General features: G+C 36.6%; 1 protein-coding gene across 1 annotated transcript in view; it reads right to left on the bottom strand.

Moving 5' to 3' along the window:
* Positions 1-8,683: 8,683 nt before the first annotated feature.
* DRGX (dorsal root ganglia homeobox) overlaps positions 8,684-26,358 on the bottom strand; it is a 28,645-nt gene continuing 10,970 nt past the window's right edge. The window contains exons 4-6 of the mRNA XM_072425026.1: positions 23,298-23,467; positions 22,761-22,873; positions 8,684-8,943 (exon numbers count right to left, since the gene is read on the bottom strand). Coding sequence (XP_072281127.1) covers positions 8,684-8,943; positions 22,761-22,873; positions 23,298-23,467 — 543 coding nt within the window. The remainder of the gene's footprint in view (positions 8,944-22,760; positions 22,874-23,297; positions 23,468-26,358) is intronic.

Here is a 26,358-nt window from a genome sequence, read left to right as displayed (position 1 = left end):
TTGGTGAGAGGGATGTAAAGCTCAGTGGTGGTGTGAGCTCCAAAGAGCCAAGGCACAGAGTCTAAGTATCAGCCTGGTCTACTCCTGAGCCCCTTGAGGTTAGGGTGTTGCGCTGCAGCTACCAAGTTGCGGTTCTTGGGCACACCAGTGTGCAGTACAAAATATGCAGGCAAGAGGTCGAGGAAGGCAGCATACAGGTGAGGTCAAAAACAATGCCAGGGGTCAAGTACCAGAAGGCAACAAAGGGACACAGGTGGTGGGGGGTAATAGAGGAATACATGCAGCACTGGCAGGGATTACATGCAGCACTGGAGACACAGATAAAGACTGAGGGCACGGGTAAAACAGCGGTCACTAAAAGCACAGCGGAACATAGGAGACACATGAAGACATTTGGGACACTGGAACAGCAAGACAGGAACTGAAAAAAGGGAACAGGCAGGGTAAGGCAAACTGGACAACAAGGAGTTCGAACAGGAGCTGAAAAGGGAAACAGTCAATCAGCTTAGCAGGAAGCTGTTCGGCAGTGCTGGGGGCTTGGCACTAGTCTGGAGAGACATTGCTCAAACACTGAGCGTTATGATTGAGCCAGCTATATAGCCAGGGACTACCAAGAGGCTATATCCTGACAGGCTGAAGAAGGGGCGATTCATATTAAGCCTAGTGCTGGGAATTGCTCGCATGCGCAGGAGAGAGGAGCCAGGGCTTTATCATGGAGGAGGTAAATGTGACAACCTGCGAATAAACCTATGGCACAAAATGCAACTTTCACTGCTATTGCCCAAAATAAAATAATGTTAACTAATTCATCCATGATGTGTTATTTTTAAAACTTTTATTTATATGAAAAAAGTGGGCCTTTGTCCATATTTATTTTTCCTTGTTACAGGTTAAACAGGTTAAAGTGTTTTGCATTTTAACCCCCCTAGCGGTAATCCCGAGTGTGACTCGGGGTGGAAAAAACATGCAAAAAGCGGTACTTTGGGAGCCCCTCTTACGTTTGCCCCGCACTCACCCCCGGAATTTACTTTTGGTGATCGCATCCGCAGTTAGATGCGATGCACCATGCAGGATGTATGCATGGTGCATCACATCTAACTGAGGATGTGATCACCAATAGTAAATTCCGGGGGTGATGCCCCCCAGAATTTACTATAGCTGCTCACATCACCCAGAGGATGTGACACTCGCAGCCTCCGGGTGATGTAAGAAGCAGCTTCGTTGGTGGTTTTCCGGGTGATGCGGTGGAGTGATGGATTCTGGGGGCGGGAAATTTAAAAGCAGATTGCTATGTAATCTGCTTTTAATTTTTTTTTTACAGTAAAAACACTACAAAACACATAATAAAAGTATAAACACACATTTTAGTGCACCAAGCATCATTGCCCAGTGCCCTGATTTACATTATTCCCATTATTAGCCCTGACCTTGATATGACCTTTTGATGGCTTAAAAATCACTTCCTGAATGTATCATTTAATCATTTTGTCTTTGACCTTGATTGTTCCTGACTGATTGCTGGAGACCACATGGCATCCAAAAGGCATCTCGCTAGCGCAAGCGCTGTTTTGGAAGAATTTAAAAGCAGCGATAGCGATTTGCAGTCCCTTGTGGAATCGAGCTATAGTGATTGACCAAGAAATTTGTCATCGGACAGCGAAAGTGAACTGAGCGATGATTCTGAACCCGAGGTCAGTGCCATGAGCACATGGTGCTCCATTGACCTTGATGCGGACCAGAAGTTTCTTTTGACCGATGAAGTTATCGAAAAAAATTGTTGCAGAGACAAACAGGTAAGCCGCTCTTGTGTTTGCTAACTTTTTGAAACTTTTTGCTATTTTTTTTATGCAAACATGTATGCTGTTCTGTGTTTGCTAACTTTTTGAAATTTTTTGCTAATTTTTTTTTCTTGTGCAAACATATATGCTGCTCTGTGTTTGCTAACATATTTCTTGCAACCTTCACACTATAAAAGAACATATCCTAAAATACCTTTTTTATTTAGTTTTATGCAGGTACGCTGGACAACAACAAGGTGCTCCAAACCTGAGGTTTGCAAGAAGCAGAAAGGGGGAACCTGTGACCAAGGATGACATTTGGCTGTTTTTGGGCTTGGTGATCCTGCAGGGAGTTGTGGGCAAAACCCATGCAGAAGTGGTACTGGTCCAAAAAAAATGATTGCCACTCCATTCTTTGGCACAGTCATGCCAGAATATTGCTTTTCCCTTATCATGAAGTACCTGCACTTCGCAAACAATGAAGAATTTGATGACGCATCCTGCACCAAAACTGAAGAAAACTTGTGAATTGTTTCAGATAATTCTACAAAATTCCAGCAAACCTATGTGCCAGAAAGAGATGTCAGCATTGACGAAAGTCTAATGGCTTACAAGGGGAGGCTCAGCTGGGTGCAGTACATTGCGTCAAAGAGGGCACGATTTGGTGTGAAAACGTATATGCTGTGCGAATCCTCATATGGTTACATTTGGAATACGGTACTGTACACTGGAAAAGGGACACACTTCACCCCCAGATATAGCCATTATGGATTAGCAACATCTTCAGTGCTATCCCTCATTGAGCCATTGCTAGATCAGGGCTATTGTGTCACAACTGACAATTTTTACACCTCTCCTGAGCTTTATAAGTTCCCTCTGCAACACAGAACAGATGCCTATGGAACCATTAGGGCTAACCGTCGCAACCTGCCATCACTGTTTGCAAAAGGGAAGCTGAAGACAGGCGTAATTGTTGCCTGGCAGAAAGGCAAGATGATAGCCCTGAGATGGCGTGACAAGAAAGATGTGTGCCTGATGAGTACTGTCCATGATGCCTCCACTGTTGTGGTACACACAAAACGTAGAAAAGAAGTGATGAAGCCACGGGTGGTGATTGACTACAACAACACAATGGGAGGTGTCGACAGACCATGACGTTCTACTCAGCAATGAGGAAACAGCAAAGGAAGTACTACAAAAAGATTTTCAGGCATCTAGTTGAGCAGTGCCTATGGAATGCCTACATTCTACAAAAAAAAGTAAGAGGCCTGTGAATCATTCAGACTTCATTTTGCAAGTTTCCGAATCCATAGTCAAGATCCACCAAACACCATCAGTGGCTATGAATAGACCTGGACGACCTGCTTTCACCGTTGTCAACCCAGAACGCCTGACCGGTCGTCACTTCACTGAATACATCCCACCAACCCAGAAAAAGGCAGCACCTACAAGGATGTGCGTGGTTTGCTGCTCAAAGACTGATGACAGAGGAAGGAAGAAACGCAAAGAAACCAGGTTCCACTGTCCTGACTGTGATGTTGGCCTTTGTGCAACACCACACCCGGGATGTCTACTAGAAATGTAAATATTTTTTTTTCTAAAATCTGCATTTAATTTATAATATTTTTTTTATCAATAAAATTGCCCTCTTGTTTGGAAAATTGTGAGAAATTTTTGATAAAATTTTTTTTTTAAATAAATTGCATTGTTGTGATCTATTTTAATATTTTTTATAACTATGATTAATAATTATGTATTATATTATAACTTATGATTATAATATAATAAATAAATAAATATAATTATTATGTCCGGGAGTTAATCCTAAGAATTACAGGCCCACAATATAAACAAAAAGTTCTATGCAAAAAAAAATAGGATCACTTTTTGCATCAAAAAACTGACAGAATTAGAATGCTAGGGGGGATAAGTTGATTATGATGGGTCACTTTCTCTTAAACTATCTTTTATGAATTATTGTTAGTCTCTGTGCCATCATGTAAAGTGTGTAACAAACTCTAGCAATGAGCCTAATTTATTAAAGCTCTCTAAAACTGTAGAAGATACACTTGCATCAGTGAAGCTGGGTGATCCAGCAAACCTGGAATGGATCTGGTCCAGGATTGAAAACAAAAATGTATCCTCTCCAGACTTGGAGAGCCATACTAAATCAGGCCCTATGTCTCAGAAAGCAGGAGTTTAATATACAGTTTTCATGAGTACACACACAGACACACACACACACATATATATATATATATATATATATATATATATATATATATATAAATATGACTCGGTATGAAGAAAGCTTCAATTTCTAATGACATTTTCAGGTCAAAAAATCAAGGTTTATACTTAAGTATATGCAGTAACTACTACTAGTAAATGGTAATAGTAAATCATATATATTCTTTCATAAATCAATTTTAAGTCCATTAACCTCCTGGGCAGTAACACACTCGGGATAGCCAAACCTATAGGAAATATTGGTAAATCGAGTCTTACCTGATCCACCGGCATCCCGCATCATCCTTTGCGTCTTTTTTCAGGCAGGCATTCTCTGCACCCGATGAGTCACCGGGAGGGTCCAGGTGACGTCGGTGTGTACGGATGTTTCGTTCGGGGTGGGGTGGGAAATTTAAATCCATTTGTATTGCACTCAATACAAAAAAACTGGATTGAATGCAATACAGTGAATTTATATGTGTAAAAGCAGTACATTGTTTTTCATGAACATTTATTTTACAGAATAATATAATAGTATGAGTATATTATTTATTTAAAAAAAAATTAAAATTAAAAAAATATATATTTTTTTTAATTTATTTAATTTATTATTTTGACATGATTTTGTGTTTCAAACTTTTTTTTACTCATACTATGATACTATATTATAATATACTGTAAATAAATTTTCATGAAAAACAATGTTCCACTTTTAGACATATAAAACCAGACAGAAATGAACCGCCCAGGAGTTTTTAATTCAGGGTGGAATTCAGATGGATTCACAAGGTTCCAGTAGTGTACAGCCATTTTCTTTCCACTATGTACTTTATATACATGTCCTCTATGTTCTTTAACATTGGGAATTGATTTGAGGGACCACCGTCCCAAAATCAGGATGTCAAATGCTGAACGTTGCTTGATATGTCACTTTGATACAATAGTTTGAATTGTATCTAATGTCCATCACAGTGTTAATAAAACTACAAAAGGAACATTCTATAGGTAAATGAAACATTAATCAGTATGCCATATTGGTACAACATCCTGTCTTCCCACAGAGGTATTCCTTAGACAACAGAAAGAAAAATGGAAAAAATTTTTTGCAATATTTTTCACTCAGTTCCATGCTTAATCACCACTAAACCACTTGTGTAAATGCAAAAGTAAATTACATCTAGTAAATGTGATTGTGTGTTTCAGTCTGCAAGCTAGGCTAGCAAACTGGAAGAAGAATAATATTAATTAATGAATAGCCAGGAGGCTCAGGAAAGCATTAGCCTTCACTAGCAATGAAAGACTTTCTTTGAGCTAAATCATTTTGATTGAATCACCTGTGTTAAAAAATTGATATGTTTAAAAAGAAATTACCATAGAAAGGCTTTGCTTATTAAATTGGATGTGCTATGTTTTCATAAAGGTTTCCCTAGGTGCACCTGTAGTGTTATGAATATTTTGTATATCTGCTACAAAATTAAATCAAAGGAAATAAATTATAGCAATTTACATTTTTACTCACAGGCTGAGAGGGCAGCAGAAAAAAAGCAATTTAAAAATACTAGATATTGTGCACACCAAAAAATACCAATACAAAAATTATGATAGCTAAAACATGACTTTGTTTTATTGTTCAGTGTTGTAAAAACTGTAGACTAATCAGGCCTTTTCTCAGCAATGAAATGCAAAGCTGAATTTCTTTTACTGCTTTAGCAGTACTAAAGAAAAATAAAAACAAATATTACCCAATGATCATTGTAACTATAGGGCCATTAGTGTGTTTGAGCATAAATTTAGATTTAGATGTGCATTGTAGCATCAGTCTAAAATTTACTTAATACAACAACTTTTTTAAAAATATGTTTACTAATCCTGGATCATGTTCTAAAAAATTGTAAACTGACGCTGCATATCACAGATTTGGTTTTAAAAAAAAGCTACAATTAAACCTTTGCAATACAAATATTGCACAAAAAATACTCTGATTGCCTAGCACCTATCACCTGCCAATCTGTACATACCACACTATCACAGCTAAATTATACAATACGGACTCATTTTATTTCACTGTCAGGAAGCTCAAGCGAGGTCCCACTACAAAATTTGGTCAATGATGTCACCTGAGATTCTGATGGTATAACTGCAACTGGGAACCTGTCATTTAGCTGCATTACTGTGGTATGTGCAGATCTGTTAGTATGTGTTTTTGCTATAATTTGGGATTCCAAGTTCCCTGACATTTTTAATGTTAACTCTACCTCCTTTTGAGGTACCTAGTAGTAGGGAGGAGACCCTTGTCCCTAAACAAAGAAAAGATAATTTGCAAAGTGAGGAGACTTTTTCTCCCAAAAGTGAAAAACACGTGGCCTTGTATAGTAAAAGCAGGAGGGGGTGCAGTGATCACATGCTGCATTTCAATTCTAGGCCACTTTTGCCCTTTGCTGACCTACATGTCTGGATATGTATCCAACTGTAGATCTTAGAAGTCTTTACATATTATTGACAGTATTAGGCCCAAGGTCACCCCACACATCCCACCCACTCACTCAGATTTGCACATGCGTATGTAAGTGATGTAGTTTGATATAAATTAAATATTAGGATTTGGTTACCAAACAAATAAAAATTGCTGATCTAATCTGTTGCAATTAAATGCATCATTAAGCAAAATTTAGCAAAGACATGCTGTTCGTCATCCCTTTTCTTTGATTCTCTAGATCATATATCTTAAATTTAGTGTAAAAAAAAAATTAGTGTAAAAAAGTATAATATCTGTTCTAAATTTTAATATACAAGCCTGTAATTTGTTATTCAGCACCTAGCCTTACATAGTTTTGCTCATTTTACTGAAACAGAATGAGAAATCCTACTTTTTAGAGTTGTCACCAGAACTAGAGATTAGGGTAAGATTTTCAATGGGTACACTTGATCGGATGACAAGAGGGGATTATGTTCTTATTCTTGTTGTTTCCACAGTGGGTAAGAAATCATGTGAATATAACGTGACATTTTACCTGAAAAAAAAAAAATTTTGAAAAAATAAACAATTTTGACCTAAAGTAAAAAATTTTTTACCAAAAATGACTTCCATTAGAAGTAAATATTACACCCAAGAATGATTCTTGCCAAGAAAATGAGTTTGTCATCTTACAGACCTCGACTACTCTGACTCCCAGTTCATAATTACCAGAATTTGAGTGGACACAAAAACAAAAAAATATGATGCATGAAAGAATATTTTTATATACTGAATACTCAGGATCATCGGAAGAGAAAAAAATTCCAATGATTATAAATACAATAACGAGTTTAACTAAACATACACAAATCACTTTACCACACAAATATTTACAGGGGCCATTTTTTGGAATTAGGGACAACAAATTTTTTTAGTGACAAACATTACATTTATTTGCTTATCTGAAAAAGATACAGGAATTTACGAAACATGAGTCCATAGGAATATTTGCAGTGGATACAGATTTTTTGTTTACTGAGCAGAAAGAAGTAGTTGCAGAGGAACTCAGCATTTAGGGAAGGAAAAAAAATAGTAACAAATAATAGCTAAATAATATTAAAGTAATAGGACACGTATTTCTTCCCAAAAAATAGTGTTTTGAGAGATTATGCAATTTTAATAATTATTATATCTGAGATAATATGATAACTATAATAAAATTAGGGAAAAACCTAATAAATTCTTCAAAGTAACGTTTGATGTCCCAAATTTTCGCTTAAGCAAGCAGCTCCCTCTAGTGTGACAAACTGAAAAAAAACTATTAAATGTTGCATTTAGATGGCAATCCACAAAATCTCTGACAGTAAAATGTATACTGCAGTTACTATGAAACACATAAAAAAAACTTTCGAAGGGTGGTAAGGTGGAAAGGAAACATCTTTAATATTCGGTTTAAACTTCAGGGTCAAGAGCTCATAAAATACCTGAATGGAGGCAATAATAGCTCCATGTATAAATAAAAAAAATAAAAAAAACATCATGTTCTGTAATAATATCCAGTTAGAATTTTACCACTTTATTTGTGCAAAGGATCTACGGTTAAAGCTGAACTCTAGGCAGATATTTTTAAAACAACAATTGATGCAGTTTTTTCCTTCAAGTATTTTAAAAAATACAACTAGCATTATTACCAAAAGTTGATCTAATTTCAGTTTTGCCTTTCCACCTTTGCATTGAGGCAGAGGGAGGGGGATAGGGCAATATTATTCAAGTGTGCTGTATTGACAAAGAATGTGATAAGAGATGAGAGTGTAGAGATGATTTTGCTAGTCTATTTTACCTTTTTTTCCTGTGTGCTAGAGCTGTGTTAATTTTAGATCTAGATAGTCACAAATTTAAATCTTTTGGGAGGTAAAACATATTCCCGATATGTATTTCTACTGTGCATTTAACAATTTGCCAAGAGTTCAGTTTTAAAATGTCCATGATTACTGTGGCAGATTCACACGAGCAAGCCATTTTAAGTTCTGTAGGCCATGGCCTAATGATGCTACTAAGACAAATGTACAAGTCTTTAGAGTAGCAAAGCATTTATAGGCAAATATATATATTTACTGAGGACTCTTACAGCCCAGGTTCAAATACACCTGGTTTTGTTCCAGGTAAAAAGAACTCCATGCCCACTCTTTTCAATGCAAATGTGTAGGACATGTACTGTTCATTATACATTTTTTTCTGTGCCATTTTTTTCTTGAACCTGAGCACTTCTTTCTTGCCCATCCTCGTGTGAGGCTGTTGATGAGCCACCACTGCTGTTAACTGGGGAGATGAGTTGTGCAGATTGGAGTACAGCCTCAGAATGCTCTCTTGCTTTCATTCGAAGAGCTGCAACACTTGCCGTGCGGTGATTCTGACAATTGTAAGGAGGTAGAAATGAGAGAGCTAGGGGATCAGACACACAACAGGAGCATAAAGGACCACCTGTAAGTGCAAATAAAAGCAAATTAGAGAGGGCCTAATATTTTCAACAACATTTTACAAGTAACTTTTCTTTCATTTTGTGTTAATCTATATTTAATATAAGCTACATACATAAAAAATTTCTCAAAGTGATCATTCCCACACACTTTTCTAATATAAATAAGTTTTGGTAAACCAAGTAATCTATGCTCCAGAAAGGCACCAAATTACTTATGGGTTTTTTTCAAACCTTATTATTTAGCACCTCTCACAAAATAAAATATGCCCTCCCAACAGTGGTTTCATGTGCAACAACACAGTGGGCCTGATTTATTAAAGTTCTCCAAGGCTGAAGAGGACACACTTTCATCAGTGAAGCTAGGTGATCCAGCAAACCTGGAATGGATCTGGTCCAGGAGTTAAAACATTTGCTAACAAATAGCAAATGACTTAAGGAAATCCATTCCAGGTTTGCTGGATCACCCAGCTTCACTGGTTAAAGTGTATCCTCTCCAACCGTGGAGAGTTATAATCGGCCCAATATGTTCAAGTATTTTGGGTAGGTACTCCAAACTACCAGGATAAATCAGTTGTACATGAAGCAACTGTTGAATTGGCTGTTTTTTGTTATTCCATAAAGTGTGTTAAGAAATAAAAATTGCTTTAAGAGCCTTGTTACTTTTTCTGGAGGGACTAAATTATGCTCTGTTTTAGTCCGAAGAGCAGCACTATAACAAAGCTGTGAAAGGAAGACTGGTGGCCTGACTCCTGTTGGCATATAGGAATTTTGTTTTACTATTTGTAGAGTCCCACAAAACTCTCAAATCCACCCTTTATGGTACTGAAGAGGTGTGCTGAATTTTTGAAGACAGTATGGCACATTTTTTTCTCATTTCTGGATAGCTCTAGATGTTCATGCTCTTCTGTGCTGTCATTTAGACACCAGTGCTCACCAGACACCAGTCCCCCAATCTAACACCATTCAAAAATAATTTGGAATTTGCCATCCTGTTTTGGGCACCAATACAATATTCAAAAGTATTTCATAGTATTGAAGAGTGCAGAAAAGAAGCAAAAACTGGTCCAGAGAATTAGACAGATAGATGGCATAGGAAAACCTGTTCTGGGGACAACTGTTTAAGCAGGGATATCCTTAACCTTCTGTATTACATTACTTCCAGCTATATTTCTAGAACAAGAAGTGAATGGAAACCTCCAAGATGATACCTAACCTGGAAAAACAGTAGAAATTTACAGGAGACCTACTCCCTACAACTAACAACAGTTTTGTCTTTAGATATACTTAAGTAGCATTATTAATAAAGTTATGTCAAAAGTTCTAGTCTGGAAATATGTTCTGAGTCAATCAAAATATTTTAGAAAAAATATATCAATATCATTAGGGCTTAGAAAAGCACCTAGCATTTTCAGTAGATCTTAGCAATGACAAACATATTATTTCATGAAAATTTTTCAGCAAGCCAAGCTATTACTGACCCTCCATAGGGGGCAAATCTCGTGGAGGCTAATCTTATCATATAGGAAGATGGTCTCATTAATGTTTTAAAGAAACTAAAAAAGGTTCCACTTGTCTAAGGATACTAAATATGTAGGAGAATGTAAGATCTCATTAGACATAAAAAACATACTGAAAATAACATACTTTTCAATACTTTCAAAACAGACGTTGTCTAGTAGCTACAGTAAAATACAAATATATTGTTTTGGCATTACATAGACCTTTATCACACCAAATACTACAATCAATACACACATTTGGTTACTTGTTATAAAACACTATTTGCCTTTTTAGTAAATTTTGATAATGAACAAAGCACAGAACAGTTATGAAAAGGACCAGAGCTTATAATTTGTGTTACCCCTTTAGCTAGAAATCTGAAAACACCAGACTGTTACAACACTTTGCAATCTGTTTGTAGGGGGTGTGTACCTGTTCACACAATACATGTGCTTTAGGTATGTTACAGTGTGTCACTGTTTGTATCTGTCTGTCATTTGCAACCCCTATTTAATGTACAGTGCTGCATAATATGTCTGTGCTATGTAAATACAGTTTATTATAATTATTATTATTATTATTATTAATAATATTAATAATAAAAAAAATAATAATAATAATAAATTGCAAGGCATGGCTTTGGTATTTATTAGTAATCATAAATGTTTTTATTTTGACTTTTTGAAGGAAATGGGACATTTTGGCATAACCTTGTTTCAAATAAGGTGGTTTCAGTTAGGGTGTTTAGTTAATCAAAAGCATATTAATTAAACTGCACATGCAGCTTAAGTCTAAACTGGCTGTAAGTATGTACTGAATGTCTTTTTATTACTTTTTTAGGACATTATACTAAAAGATCCTCTGAGACTGCTATGGAACAATACCTTGACGTATAATATAATAGAGCCAAAAACCATGTCAGGTAAAAGAAAACAAAATGTGCTTTTTAACATGCTTATCTTTCCCATAAAATCATAAAAGCTAGCTATTTTCTGTAATTGAATATGGACATTGAGCTAATCGAGCAATAGGCCTACAGTACATTAAACACATAATGCTTTTGGGTGTAAAAAAAACTTACAAGTCCTCCTATAACTCTACATACTATGATATGACAGGGAAATGAATATAAGTCTCTCATTCTTTATCATGTATTGTGTTAAAACTTGATGATGAGTTGCATAAGGAAAACCAAGATAATAAAATGGAACTGAATTACCTACAGTAAACTACATATCTCCTAAAAAAAAAAAAAAAAAAAAAACAGATTTGTTTAGCTTGCATTATTCAATAGGCATTTGTTTGTCAGAAGTAAATAGTGTGGAAGTATTTATATATATTTTTCTTGTAAGAGTAAGAAAGCACTGCATACTTATCTTCTGGCAGCGAAAGAGTTTTATCTCCATTAGCTACCAATATAATGCTGAATCAGAGCATCACACGGTGAGATCATCTGAACAGATTAATACTTAATGTAATAATCCAGCCTCCCTGCGGTGGGGTGAAAGGGAATCAATTCTGTAAGTCTGACAGGAAGAACCCCCCCTACTTCAAATCTCACATTCCCAGGTCTGATCAAAGCTCTGCACACAAAGCAAACAAATCGACCACTGGAAACAAGAGTTAACTATTACATATCCAAAGAGAACACTGGTCGATTGCTAAAGATCTAAACAGCTACTTCTGCTTTACCAATATCTTCTATGACTACTAAAGATGCCTCTATCAATAAAGAAATAATAGTTGGCATTAGACGCAATAATTAATTAAATGATTTGGTTATTATTATCATAATATGGAGGCATTCATGTTATATTTATAAAGATGTTAACAGATGAACCCTAAATTAGGCTAGTCAAAGGGTCACATAATGAAACAAATGCTAAAATATCTTGTTTAATTATAAAAGACATTTCCTGACCTTTATATCACATGCCAGAAGTGAAATAATTAAACTTCTTTCCTGGAACTAATATGTTCCATATAAGATTACGATCTTTTATCTGAAATGTAATAGTGGCAACACACATATAAATTTAATTATACGATAAAATACCCTCCAAGTGAGCTCTCAACTGACATGTGTCAAGCCAACTGGTCATGATGAAATGTTCCACCATGGCTATGTGTGTGTATACATGGCTATTGTACCTGTGTGTTTGGTGGAGAAAAGTGCCCAACAATAGCTGCAAATGCTGAATTGTTTCCCTTTTTATATGATAAGGAATTGTTTGTTTGCAGTTTTCTGGTACCAATATTGGTCAGAATAGCTACCTTAAGGTCAACCTTTTCATTTTAAGCGCATTTATAAAGTACTTACTGCTTTCATTCCCTACTTGCTATACAAAACTGTATGTACCATACCACGGACAAGTGGGCAGCATGGTTGGCTTAGTGGCTACCACTCTCGCCTTTGCATTGCTAGGCTCCAGGCTCAAATCTCAGCCAGGATACTATCTGCAATGAGTTTGTTTGTTCCTCACTGTGTTTGTTTGAGTTTCCTCCAGGCACTCCGTTTTCCTCCCACATCCCAAAAACATACAATTAGGTTCAATAGCTTCCCCTCAAAAAATTGCCTTAACTGTGTTATTAAAGTAAGTAAATTAGATTGTTAGCCCCTATGAAGGACATAAAGTGACTGGAATATGGACTTTGTAAAATGTTGCATAATACTGAACTGACCAGGACCAAAGTTCATGTGCAACGATTAAAAAAACACTATCAATTAAATGAGGAAATAAACCTGAATATTTTTTAGAAGACTGAAGCTTAAGTTAAAGCGCAGATATCTCCAGAAATGTACGAAAAAAGTAGTAACAATATCTCCCAAATTTCTGGGATAACAAAGAGGGATAACCTTTTATACAGTAACAATGATAAATTACTACACTTGACAGTAGTATATGGACCCTAAGGAAGAGGTCCACAAAGCTGTGTGTACTGTATGTAAACTGACCAATATTCTATAAAGACACTGCTTGTCAGATGCTCAGTGAGATTGAAAAGCATTCAAAAGCAATTGATTTTACTACCCCTGGAACGGGTCAGAGAAAAAAGACATATTCAATATAGAACCAACATTTGTACCTACATGCAGGCTGAGAGATTTTCTAAATACCCTTCTAAAAAAATTGTTGTTTTCCAAAGGGTTGTGAAAGCTGCAAACCACCTATTTCATCACCAAAACAGTTTTATTCAAATTGATAAATGTTCCCCTTAACTTCCTATCTCCAGCATTGTGCAACCATAATGTAGAAAAAACATAAACATAATAATATTATAAAGCCCTTGCAATGTAAAAAAAAACAGTTAAATACAAGGTTAATAAATCAGCCAAGCAAATATTCATAGTTTTGATAACATTCAGACAAATGCTTGGAAAGCCATCTCAAAATGCAAAGTTATAAAGCAGTCTACAAGCCTGCTTTCAACACACAGCTTAAATGTACGATGTTACTAAAGTGAAAGATATATTTGTTTAAGAAAATTATGTGCAAAAAAAACTTTCTTATTCACAAACCTCTAGGCATTTATTTGCCACTATGTCACATCATAATCACTAATATCAAACAAAAATCATATATAGGAGGAGTGTCCTAACTGTCAAAAACAATTTACATTATCTGCAATAGGCCCCCCTTAGAAAACCAATGAGAGCAGTAAAAAAAATAAGATTTGGGATAACCCCAGATCCTAAATCCACTAAATTTCTATTTATGGAATATATACAGGGTTGATATTATTCTTGCATCATAGCTGTTGCTTGCCATTCAGTGCTGCTGTTTAGCTTTCAAGCCTTTTTCAGCAGAATTTTTTTTTTATTAGTTTTGTTTAGTAGGAACTGCCCTGACCATATACATGTCAACATTACATTTTTGTAGCATGTAATTGCCCTTATGCTGATTTTGTATAGAGTTTGTTGCAATATGTTACTATCCTAATTACTTTTAATATTTTTAAAATTCATTCCTTTCTTAAAAAGACTGAAACCATGAGAAGCAAATTCAATGCATTTATTTTATTTTAAATGAAGTTTACAAGTATCCTATCTATCAAAATCTTATCAAATTTTTTTATTTCAACAAACAAAATACATATTGATTTGGGTTTTCTTAATAATCAGGCTAAGCAAACAACACAGAAATAAAGATACCAGCATAGCTGGAGAAACAATTTGTTCTATGCTTTGTTTCAATTACCTGTGGAGAATCAGCTGGAATTTAGAAGCAGGCTGAGACAGAAGACAGATCCTGTTTCTCCCAATTAATAGGTGAGCTCAATTAATTAATAGTTTAGGTATACGGCCAGCTATTAAAGGATGGGACTGAGCTTAATAAATCCACAGGCTGTTGATGCATTTAGCAGTAAATATTTGCAACGAGGAAGGAAAATCTACTCCGCTAGACCACACAATAAGAAGATTATCCTGTATTTACCACGAATATACAGGAAGACATTGACTGGGACAGAGTACAGTGCTTTATTTGATATATGTCCTCTGTAATACCTGCACCAAAAACTGTTCTTGGCCCATTTGATCTATATGAGAATGCATCATATCACATAAAGATTACACCTATATGCTCCTGACTGTTTGAGACAATTGGTAAAACATGTAACTCCATTATAAAACAACATTCATAGTTTAGGATCAGGTTGCAACTCCAAATAGGCCTAGACCCAGTGGTGCTTATAGTCTTTTTACTGCCCAAGGCAAAGCATTCAGAGGATATGGCCTTTGGGGTAGCATTCTAGCCATCATGTGCCAAAAGATAAATGCAGTTGTCATTTTGCCTATTTAACAAATATTGTCATTATTTTACCTATATACCAGGAACAATAATTTCCTCCAAAACAACAACTACATTTTCACCATTCTTTTTTATGTTCCTGCAAAGCCATCTGTAACTTTGACAATTACATGCTGCCTCCTATCTGCCAGAGGTTGGACTAAGTCCTCACCCTTCAAGTCCAAGTCGAGTCCCAAGTCATTGACACCAAGTCCCAAGTCAAGTCTCAAGTCATCAAGAATTCTTCCAAGTCAAGTCCCAAGTCAAGTCACTTCATTTATCCCTATTTGTCCCTATATAGAAACAGGGCTCTGATTCTGTTCTTCAGCACAGGATTGCATTCTAAGTCCATGGATTTCTTCTCTGACAGCTGAAGGGGGAAGGGAGGCAGGCAGTGAGGCTTCTGTAACACAGCCTTCCCCCCCCCCCCCCCCCCTTCACCTGTCAGAGGAGAAAACTTAGTATGCAAGAAAGGTGGGAGGAAGGCGGTGTTACAGAAGACTCACTGCCGTCCTTCTATCCCCCTTCAGCTGTCAGCAGAGAAAGCAAGTCCCTGGGAAAAACCCCTAAGTCGAGTTGCAAGTTAGACGACTTAAAAGGGACTTGAGTCCAAGTCGCGCGAATTGAGTTACAACCTCTGCTATCTGCTGGTTCTGCTGGTTCCTGTGGATTTATTATGACCTGCCTCAAAATACAACCAGTCTGGCCTTTGGCTTGCCAATTTGACTGAATCAGTACAGGAGTAAAGCCCATCTTGAGATCCTCTCTACAACACCAGGGTGGGGGGCAGTTTGAATGCTTAGGTGATTTGGCAGCACGGAAAAGAATAAAGAGACACAGCATGTTTAACCTTGCAACATAAAAGAGAATTATCATTAAGGAGTCAGAGGACTAGTCCAACAAAGTTATCTGCTGCCATCACACCATGCTGCTCCTTTTTTATGCCTCCTGAAGCAGAAGACTTACTACACCTCTTAAGCTGCGTACACACTTGCAATTTTTGTCGTTGGAAAGGATCTTTCACGATCCTTTCCAACGACAAGGGGCTGCAAGATGCATGAACGATGCTGTACATACAGCACCGTTCATGCTCTATGGAGAGGGGAGGGGGAGAGCGACGGAGCGGCACCCTGCTGCGCGCTCTCCCCTTCCCTTTCATTACGATCGGCTGTCGTCTATGGTCCGTGGATCTGGCAGGTCGGTCGTCCGGACGATGGACGACACCGACTGTACACACGGAAGATTTTCGCCCGATAATTGGCCGATGCCGATTATCGGGCGATAAAAATCTGCCGTGTGTACGTAGCTTTAGTCAGAATGCCCATAGCTAGACCTAAAAGCACGGTTTCTGGCAAATGGGTCTACAAGGCTACAAATAATTAGTCAACAAAAACTATTCTTGGCCTAGGATGGTGGTACTAGCAGACTATGTACATTTTCCTTTATCAGCATAACATATTATTTAAAAAGTTAAACAGTATATTTTTATAGATCAATTCTTTAAAAATAAAAGCTTTCACCATCGACCCCAGAGGTAAGATTTGGAAAGTAAAAAGTATACTTTCAAAAGTAAAGGGATAAAACCGCCAAGCAGCAGAGGAGGCAGGTAATGCAATAACGGGAACATGCATGCTCCTTGAGAATATTTTTTTGTAGAGTTCTTAAGTTTAGCTCTAACCTTGTACTGCCAATGGGAGAAGAGAGTAATTCCTAACTAGGAAATTGCTAAGAGATAACAATAACAAATTCACCATTCGTTATATAATAGAGCACTGGTCACGTTGTTTACATTTGCAGAATATTATATTGACTTACTCATTGGTCTGCCAGTTTCCATGATTGGATGGATGACCCCACACCTACAGTTTTAAAGCATTCCAACCATTTATTTGAATAATTTGTGTACAGCTTGTTATAGTGTCTCTCTTGACAAGCTGTTGCCATCAAGTGTCCCTTATCTTTAACAATAGGAAAGGTTTCTCACATTAGTCAAATTTGTGAATAAATGAAAGTGTCACAATAAAGTAATGTTGTGACTGACTTAGGCTAGGTACACACATGCAATGGTTCTCATCCATTATTCGGCTCAGTGTACAGTGCTCGTCGTCCATCATCCGAACGACCGTCTTGCTGGATCCACGGACGATGGACGACGAATGATCGTAACGAAAATGGAAAGGAGATCCGCTCTGTCGTCACCCCCCCCCCCCCCCCCGCCTCCATAAAGCGGAACGACGGTGCTGTATGTACAGTACACTTTCATGCATCAATCAGTCATTTGTTCACAATCCTTTCTAATGACAATTGTGTATATAGCCGTAGGCTGATCCATTACAATGCTAATAAGCTTAATTCTACTACCCCCCCCGCTTTAAAACTGTTTTAGCAGCTATAATTTACAGAATAAATAGTAATAATAACAACAGCCCAACATTTACACTGCAATGGGTGGATGGCCACATCCAAGAAGAGCTTGTTATGTAAACAGCTGGGAGCTCCCTATTTAGGCTTTTGCCCTTCCTTGAGTCCTTCCCAGATCCTCAGTGTTATTTAGCCTGCTACCTGCTGTGCTCTCTGGCCCTGATCCTGTTTCTTGTCCTAAGACCTGACCTGAGCTTGTGTACCTTTGTTTCTTATAAGTTTGTTAGTACATTGGTTTTTGTTATTTTCTGGATCGTCACAGTTTTGTTCACACTATTTGTTCTTATTGGCACCATTCTTGAATTAAACTTGATTTCACCCATCAGTGATCTTGCATCAGTTTACCTACTGATGACACCTACCAAGTCACCTACTGCACTGCTTGTGCCAGGTGACTTATGTTTTTCTCCCACACCTTTTCTCAAACCTAGTGACTTTACAAACCTCAAAAGAAATGTCCTTTATACCAAACTCCTACAAATCAAAAAAATCTTTGCACTTATCTAAGCCTTGTCTTGACCACGTGTTGATGGGTGCTAGCATTCTCAAATAATATATTTATTTTCATTATAGTTTTATCTTTGTTCGCTTTTTATAAATTTCCATTGATTTTTTAAAAGTTTGTGATGATTTTAAAGCATGACTGGACCCAAAATTGAACAAAGCAAATTATAATAGCAGTCAGGTTGATAAGTAAATCTTAATGTGCTTGTTTTCTCCAATCTCTACATCCATCCAGTGGAAAGGTCATGTGTCATCATAGTAGGAAAAATCATTGATGCCATAACAGATCCCAGCATCTCTTTTGTTAAAGTTGAAACTGTGTCTTTATGAGTGGAGACAGGTGGCTAGGTGATAAACAAATGCAGAAACTCAATCTGCTATCAGGAAACTAAAAAGGCTCAAGAGGTTCTGGCTGTGTGTATAGGTAAACCCCCTATAGCCAAGCACAGATACACAGTATGGTTTTTGAATTTGGAAATTTCAGTTCTAAACGTATTGCTTACAAATGCCACTAATTAACATAATTGCTTTTGAAATTTGTTTTGTTTGATTTTTGTTTTAGATAGGCTTTAATGACTCTGCATAGAAGATGATGTAAAGGTTTTTGTCATGTTGTTAAATTTGTTTATTTCATTATTTAAATGTATTTTTCATTATTGCAGTATATTCATAAAAAATATGTCCTTTTTTATTTTTTTAAGTTTGTCTTCTTAGTGCATTGGGTAATGTATTAAAGATGGTTGAGAAATACCTTATCCTGTACATTTGTAGATATACCTTTCCATCTATTGTATTTGGGGGATACAAAAAAACAGGTATACTGTTCAGTTAAGTTAGAGCATTTGTTATTTGGAATAATATGTACATTTAAGACAAAATATTGTTACACAATAATCTTTTATATTTTGTTTAGTACAATATATGTATATTTATTTCAGGGATGGTATATTAGGAGATTTATTATGGAGGGGATTTATTGTGTTTCCACTGTATTTGGTCATCTCTTTTTATTAATTGTCACAATTAATTTTGTTGCTTGTGTATAATTAGTAATTATTTAAAATTACATTTGTTGTATAAAATAAGTTGGTTTGAGGTGGGATGCTTTTATACTAATGGGTTCACCAATGTATTGAATGGGGAGTCTTAATAGATAAGGATTTAAAATGAGTAGAGGTCTCACAAAGTGTTGTCCAAGTTATTAAAGTTTTTAAATATTGTAGTATTAGTGCTTTCCGAAAATGTGGTTTCACTTCTGTAGTTTGGTTAGTATTTGTGAAGTTGTGAATATTTAGTTGAGCCCATAAACTGCTCTTTTTGTAGTAGTTTGGTGACCCCTACTCCAAAATTTAAGGAAGGGTCCTCTATCAAAAGGAAACCTCAGGCTTCACTGGTAGGTGATATATTTATGGGTTTTAATGTTTGTAAATTATTTAGTGTGTATATATTTGGTAAATTATACTGTAACCTGGTCACGTGACCAAATCTTAAGTGCCAAAATTATAAGTGCAATGGAATTAATCCAGGGAATTGACACAGTAATTGGAACAAAATTGCACATACAATTACACTCTGCAACTCCCATCTCTTGCCTTTGGACTGATTCATCCATGTGGACAAAATATCTTCTGCTTCTGCCATTCTGAACTGCTATTTCACAAAGCCATCTCTGTGACTGACTTATCATATCCCACTTCTGGAACTCAACAACCATAGAAGCCTCACTACCATACTTATCACAGTACCTGCTCTCATGGACTTCAGTTTGCCACATTGTTTTTTGTACTCATATGGTTCACAATTATCTGGTAAAATGTATTATTCACCCTGCACTCTATTTGCTGGCACTGTTCCCTCTCCTCCCCAGTCTGATAACTCATTGTCTCTCTGCTCCTTCACTCTCCTGCTATCTCTGGCTATGCTCCTGCACTTTTTTTCTCTACTGCTACTTTCTGGTGGTATCTAACCCAACCCTGGTCCCCCCAACAGCCTCTCTCTTCCCTACACTTTCAGCAAGATACTTCCTTCTCCTAACCTCATCCCCATTCACCCTACCCATAAGTTTTTACCCCCTTTCTATGGAATGCCAGATCTGTTTGCAATAAACTAACCTCCATACACAACCTTCTCCTTTCTAAATCTCTAAACTTCCTGGGTCTCTCTGAAACTTGGTTTTTCTTCTCTAACTCTGCCTCTGCAGCTGCTCTCTCCTATGGAGGCCTGCACTTTATACATACTCCTAGACCTGTCAACAGAGTAGGGGGTGGTGTGGGTCTCATTTTCCCACCTAATTGTACATACAGAGTCCTTCCTACCCACCCTCTCTCATTTTCACCTATTTTGAAGTCCACTCCGTCCATCTTTTCAGCCACTTACCCCTTATTGTTGCTGTTGTCTAACGACCCCCCCCCCGGACCAATATCACAATTTTTGAATAACTTTGCCTCTTGGCTCTCACACATTCTTTTCCATGACCTGCCCACTCTAATCCTTGGTGATTTTAATGTTGCAATGGATGAGCCTAACCTTCCCTCCTCAGCCAAACTGCTCTCCATTACCTCCTCATTTGGACTCACAGAAGATCAACGGCCCTACACACATTGCCGGACACACTTTAGACCTGATATTTTCTAAACTCTGCAACCTCACCTTCCTTGACAACTCGCCATTTCCCCTTTCTGATCACAAACTTATCCCCTTCAACCTATCGAACCAAGTCCCAGACCTGGTCAATGGCAGAGATATCCGTAACCTTGACCACAACCTATTCTCAAACTGCCTTGCATCCCTAACCCCCCACTCACTCCAAAATCACCTCCCCAGATTAAGCTGCCACCCAGTTAAACCACTCTCTTTCCTTGGCTCTGGATAAAGTTGCCCCTGCCACCTTCTGCTACCCTCGCCATGCCAACCCCCAACCCTGGCACAAAAATCACACCTTGACTGTTCGTGCAGCTGAACACAAGTGGAGAAAATGCAGTTCTGTACACTGGCTTCCATTTCACCTTAGTGCTTTGCCTTAGTGCTTGGTGCTTTGCCTTCAAATCCCTGCACAGTTCTTGTCCCACCTACATTTCTGACCTGGTAACAAAAAAATTCTCCAGCCGCTCTCTCCGCTCCTCCGATGACCTACAATTGACTTTCTCACTCATAACCTCATCACACGCATGGTTACAAGACTTTTCTAGAGTTGCCGCAATTCACTGGAATGGTCTTCCTTGTCCTATTCGCCTTGCTCCTACTTTCTGCTAATTTGAAAGAGCGCTCAAAACCCATTTTTTCAAACTTACCTACCCATCTTTTTCTGTCTTTTGAAACCGTCACTACTTCCCACCACTACATATGTCCACTCCTATTGTGTGCTAATTCCCCCACCTACTAGATTGTAAGCTCTCCTCCTGTGTCATTTATTCGTCTTTATTCGTCTGTCATTTGCAACCCCTATTTAATGTACAGCGCTGCATAATATGTAATGCGCTATATAAATCCTGTTTATTATTAATAATATTAATATTAATAATAATAATAATAAAAAGATATTCGTTGGTCTCTTAATGTCCTGAAGAAGCAGCCTTGATCTGTGAAACACATTAACAACCTTTAAGGACCACAAATCTGTTTGTACATATGCAAATCTTTTTTGAGATAGAAGGGTTTTTATGTTTTTTATATACATGAATGTAATCTTAATAAAGTTTTGATTCTTTTTATAAGCATGTTATACTTGGAATTTTGCTGATAAACTTGGATTTGGTTTGAGATAATCTGGGATGTGGTTTCGGTGAACAATTCGGTTAACCATATTGGGGACTGCCATATATTCTTTCTATTGAAAATGTATCAACTGTGCAATCTGGATCCATCACAAGTTTTTGGTTAAATAGGTCATGTTCCTTGTACTATTGTACCAACGGCAACATCCCTATTATTTGGCATTCCCTTTGGATGGAACCCTGGGTGTTTTAAAGGCTGCATTGCACAGCTGCACATGTTACTTAGATACAGCCAGTGACTGACTAAGGCTTCTCCAACCATTCCACTCAATGGTTGCAAAGTTAGACATGACACTTTTACTATTGGTGGTGCATAGTTTATGCTGGAAATTTACTGCAATATTCATTGATAGTAGGGGTATGTCTTCATAAACTCATTAGCCTGCCTGTTCCTCTGCTGGTGATAATTTCATACACCTGGCTCTGTATTGCGATACATATTTTATATTGTTACTTGCGTGAGAAATTTCTTATTTACCTTCACTTTTTAAATATGTTTTTTTTCTCCCAAAGTTGAATCTGTCATAGGTGATTTGATTAGGAGTCAAATCTTTTAATCTGGTTACACTAAGTCAAATATTTTAACCTCATCTTTATAGCAGTGTAATAACCATTCCTCTTAAAGTCCCTTCTCTTCCTAGGCATGATTTATCTATGACCACCTTTCACGACTATGCTCACATGACATATAATTGCTGTCCTCAGTGTGCTTCATTCACAACCCTAATAACAAACTTATATGTAAAAATGCATACAAGTGTAGTATTATTTATGCCCTAACAGTTTTTGACAAATAATATTTTAAATTATAATTGGTGATTAAGTACTTACCTTTCAGAGATGCCACATGTGACAGAGCTTGAGCATAGCTGGCAGTGTTTAAGATCGCTCCAGGAAGACATGAAGGAAAAAATGATGCTGCTGGAGCCACTGTCCTGTCGTGACTTAGGCACCTATGGTCAAACAGAATAAACAAAAATGTTTTAAATACAGCTTCAATTTATTCATATAAGGCAATACTGACAAGCCCTTAAAATCCAAAATGCAATGTAAACTTAGTAAAATTACTAAAGTAAGAGAGCATTAAACTAGTTTTCACTTAGCTTAGTGAATAAGGTGGAGCTGTATTCACTTGGAATATGCAAGTATGTGAAGAGTATTTTGACATGATTGGATTGTACACTTTGGGTGTTTGTCATGGTAGAACTTTAAAATCTGTTAATAAATAAAGACAATCAGATAATAAATCCTTATCTAAAATCTGTCTTTGACCAGCCTTGGTTACTCCAAGCAGCCTGAAAAGAAATGTTTCCACTGGGGTAAACTTGATTTAGATTTAAATGTATCAACTTAATATTTAGCCATTACCTCTGCTGAACATCCAAACTTTCTTTTTTTGTCCTGGTGGGTTCCCCAGTAGGAGGCGAACTAAGGTTTCTGGAGGGGGAGGTCATTTCTGAAGCACCTTCTTTTGATCCATCTTGTTCACTGCCTCTCTCAGTTTTTCTCCACTTAGCCCTGCGATTCTGAAACCAGACCTTTTAGAAAAAAGGGGGAAATATTAGTAGAAGATATATATTATATTAAAACAATTAAAGAATTGGAATTTTGCTGTTTAAAACACAATATCATTTTGGTATTTCTTTCACAGCTTTTTCTCTATCCATTAATGGTGAGGGTATCTGCATTTTCAGAGTTTTTTGCATGAATACCAGAGCTGTAAATTATTATCACCTAACTGAGGTTTATGAGTATTAAACATTTTTGTGCATTTTACTGCTGTAATAATGCTGTGAGCCTTTTGCGTTATTGTATTGCATTTCCCAACTTTAATAAAATTTCTGCCATTTACTTACCATTTTAAGCATGAGCAGTTTTACTTATGTACAGAAATCAAATTAACCAAAATAATTTTAATATATATGTATTTTTAACACATTATAATGTTTTCTATTTGTTTAGCACTGTTGTCTGTGTCATTTGTTTAAATATATAACCTTTATTTGTAGACACTGTTTCAATAAACAGTGTAGTTGAATATTTATTTACTTGTTTGAATAGGTACAAAACAGTTTTTTTTTATGTCCACCTTCCCAAACTTAAAATCAGACTATGTTCAGCTCAGAGGAGAGGAGAGGAGGACCAGCACACCTAGCACATACACATTTTTATCTTTTTTTTATAAAACACTACACATGAAAAAACTACAGTATGAAAAGAATATAGGGCATTCACTTAGTAAAGCATCATGCCACAAGTTACTATATCTTTGGGGTCTGACAAAAATTCAGATATGTGTTTTTCCTTGCTTATTTATATTTTGACCATTGTAATAAATATAAAGATCCATGCATTAGCAGAGGGTGCTTTGGACTTGATTTTCACAACCTCCTGCATTAGTGGCTGTTAAAGTTTGTGTCCACAAGAACCCTGGGGACTTGAAACTTGCATTGTAAGGAAAGTACAAATATACTTCAAAACCACATAGCAGGAGTCTATAAGCAAATATGAGTATGTAGTAACACACACTAGCAACAGTATTTACAACATTTACAACATTTTGTGTTTACAGAATAAAAATCATATATTTGCTTTAAAAGCTTATTTATTACATTTAGGTATTAATAATACAGTATTAGTTGGTAAAGTGCCAAATAGTCAATCCTTCAACTACTGGAAAGCATAGTGAATGGACAGTAAGAGACAGTGTATGTGTTCAGCTTTGTAAACATCAGATGATTCTTGCCCCGATACGAATAGTAGGCTCAAAAACCAGCATGTACAGTGGTAGCCTGATGTCATTTATGGATCTGTCTTGACAAATCTATGAATGACTGAAGGTGAATGACTGCTAAACAGGTCAATAGAAAAGAAAACAGCAGGGTGTCACTTGCTCATTATCTAACCCCCCCCCCCATTCGGAATAAGTGAACTGGTTGTTCAATTATTACAAAAAAGAAATGAGGTTCAAACAAAAACTCTTTAAAGAAAATTTCAGAGCACAAAATATTTGGTATTATGGAAACTGTTGTTTTGGTGAAAAACGTTAAATGTTTCATGAGATTTAGAGGTCATCAACTGTTTAGAGAGATTTTTTATATTTCTTTTTGCACTTAAATTAAAAATTGTATTAATTGAATTACTACAAAGTTATGCATAAACTAGATTATAGCAATCAGCAACATGTGTACCACCTTAGTCTGTTGTATTTCTATCAGTCTGGCAACTGGGTGTTTATTAGTTATCAGTAATTAATGATTCACGTTATTATATTTAAGTAGCCTTTAATCCTCTGCATCAACAATCGCTGAGTAATGAGATTCTTTAGTCTAAATTTAGGTCACTTATGCAGAAGCTTTGTTTGGTAATTGAGCGAAGGTCAGAGCTGGGAGGCTCTTTAATTGAGTTATTTTTCATTATCATATTTTAATGACTTTGCACCAGTGGGTTGGGGGAAAACTCGTTCATTTCCCCATTTAAGATTTTTATTTGACAACATAAAATTGTTATCTTCTCCCCATTAATCTTCATTGAATGGGTGAGAGGGTCTTGTCACCCCTCCTCCTTTATCTCACTCACACACATACACACACTTATTCAGCACATGCCCCTTCTTCTTTGGATTGGATAGTAACAATCTCAGTAAAAAGAACATAATTGTTGTAAAGCTGTTCATACAGATGAAGATACACACAAGAACTTAATCTGCATGTTTTCCACACATGTCAATCTTTTATACTTTGCAAGTCTTACAATAATGATTTGCACAAGAAGGATACCCCATCAACTTTGTTTTTTAGGTTATTAACAATCAGAATATAAATTTGTGGAATACCACCAAGCAATAGGGCTTTCCAATCCAGCATTTATCAAAATTTGCCAGCAATACAAAAAAATTTCTCTCAATCACAAAACCTATTTTATTAATTATCATTAAAATCAGACATAAAACATAAAAATAAAATAAAAACTTTAAAGTCTTTTTGTACTTAGGGTGAGTATTGTAATAATTATAGGGGTGATTCAAGTGTATGAATCATATACAATTCTCCAAGCATACATTTTAATACAGCCAGGCACTTCCTAGAAACTACATGTAATAGATAACCACCTTCTTCCAAGTTCTTTAAAAAAAAAAACATCACCTTCCTATATTAAAATGTTAATACCTTCTCTTGGCACTGCCCCACCGAGCCCTATGGTGATGGCCACAAAATTGTGATGAAGTACAAAAAGACATCAAAGTTTAACATATAAGAGAAGATTTTTGAGATTAAGAATATCATATATATTGGGTATTATCTTGGAAAATTAATTCTCTTGCTGCTGTCCCATCCATCACCAATCATTCTATCTGAGGAGAGTCTGCATGTCCACGTACAATCAGATCTCCTTTTTTTCCTGAGAAAGCGGATTTATTCCGCAAAAC

The sequence above is a fragment of the Pyxicephalus adspersus genome, chromosome 10 (assembly GCF_032062135.1).
Source record: "Pyxicephalus adspersus chromosome 10, UCB_Pads_2.0, whole genome shotgun sequence".
NCBI classification, from domain to species: Eukaryota; Metazoa; Chordata; class Amphibia; order Anura; family Pyxicephalidae; genus Pyxicephalus; species Pyxicephalus adspersus.
This window is presented reverse-complemented; position numbering and strand designations above follow the sequence as displayed.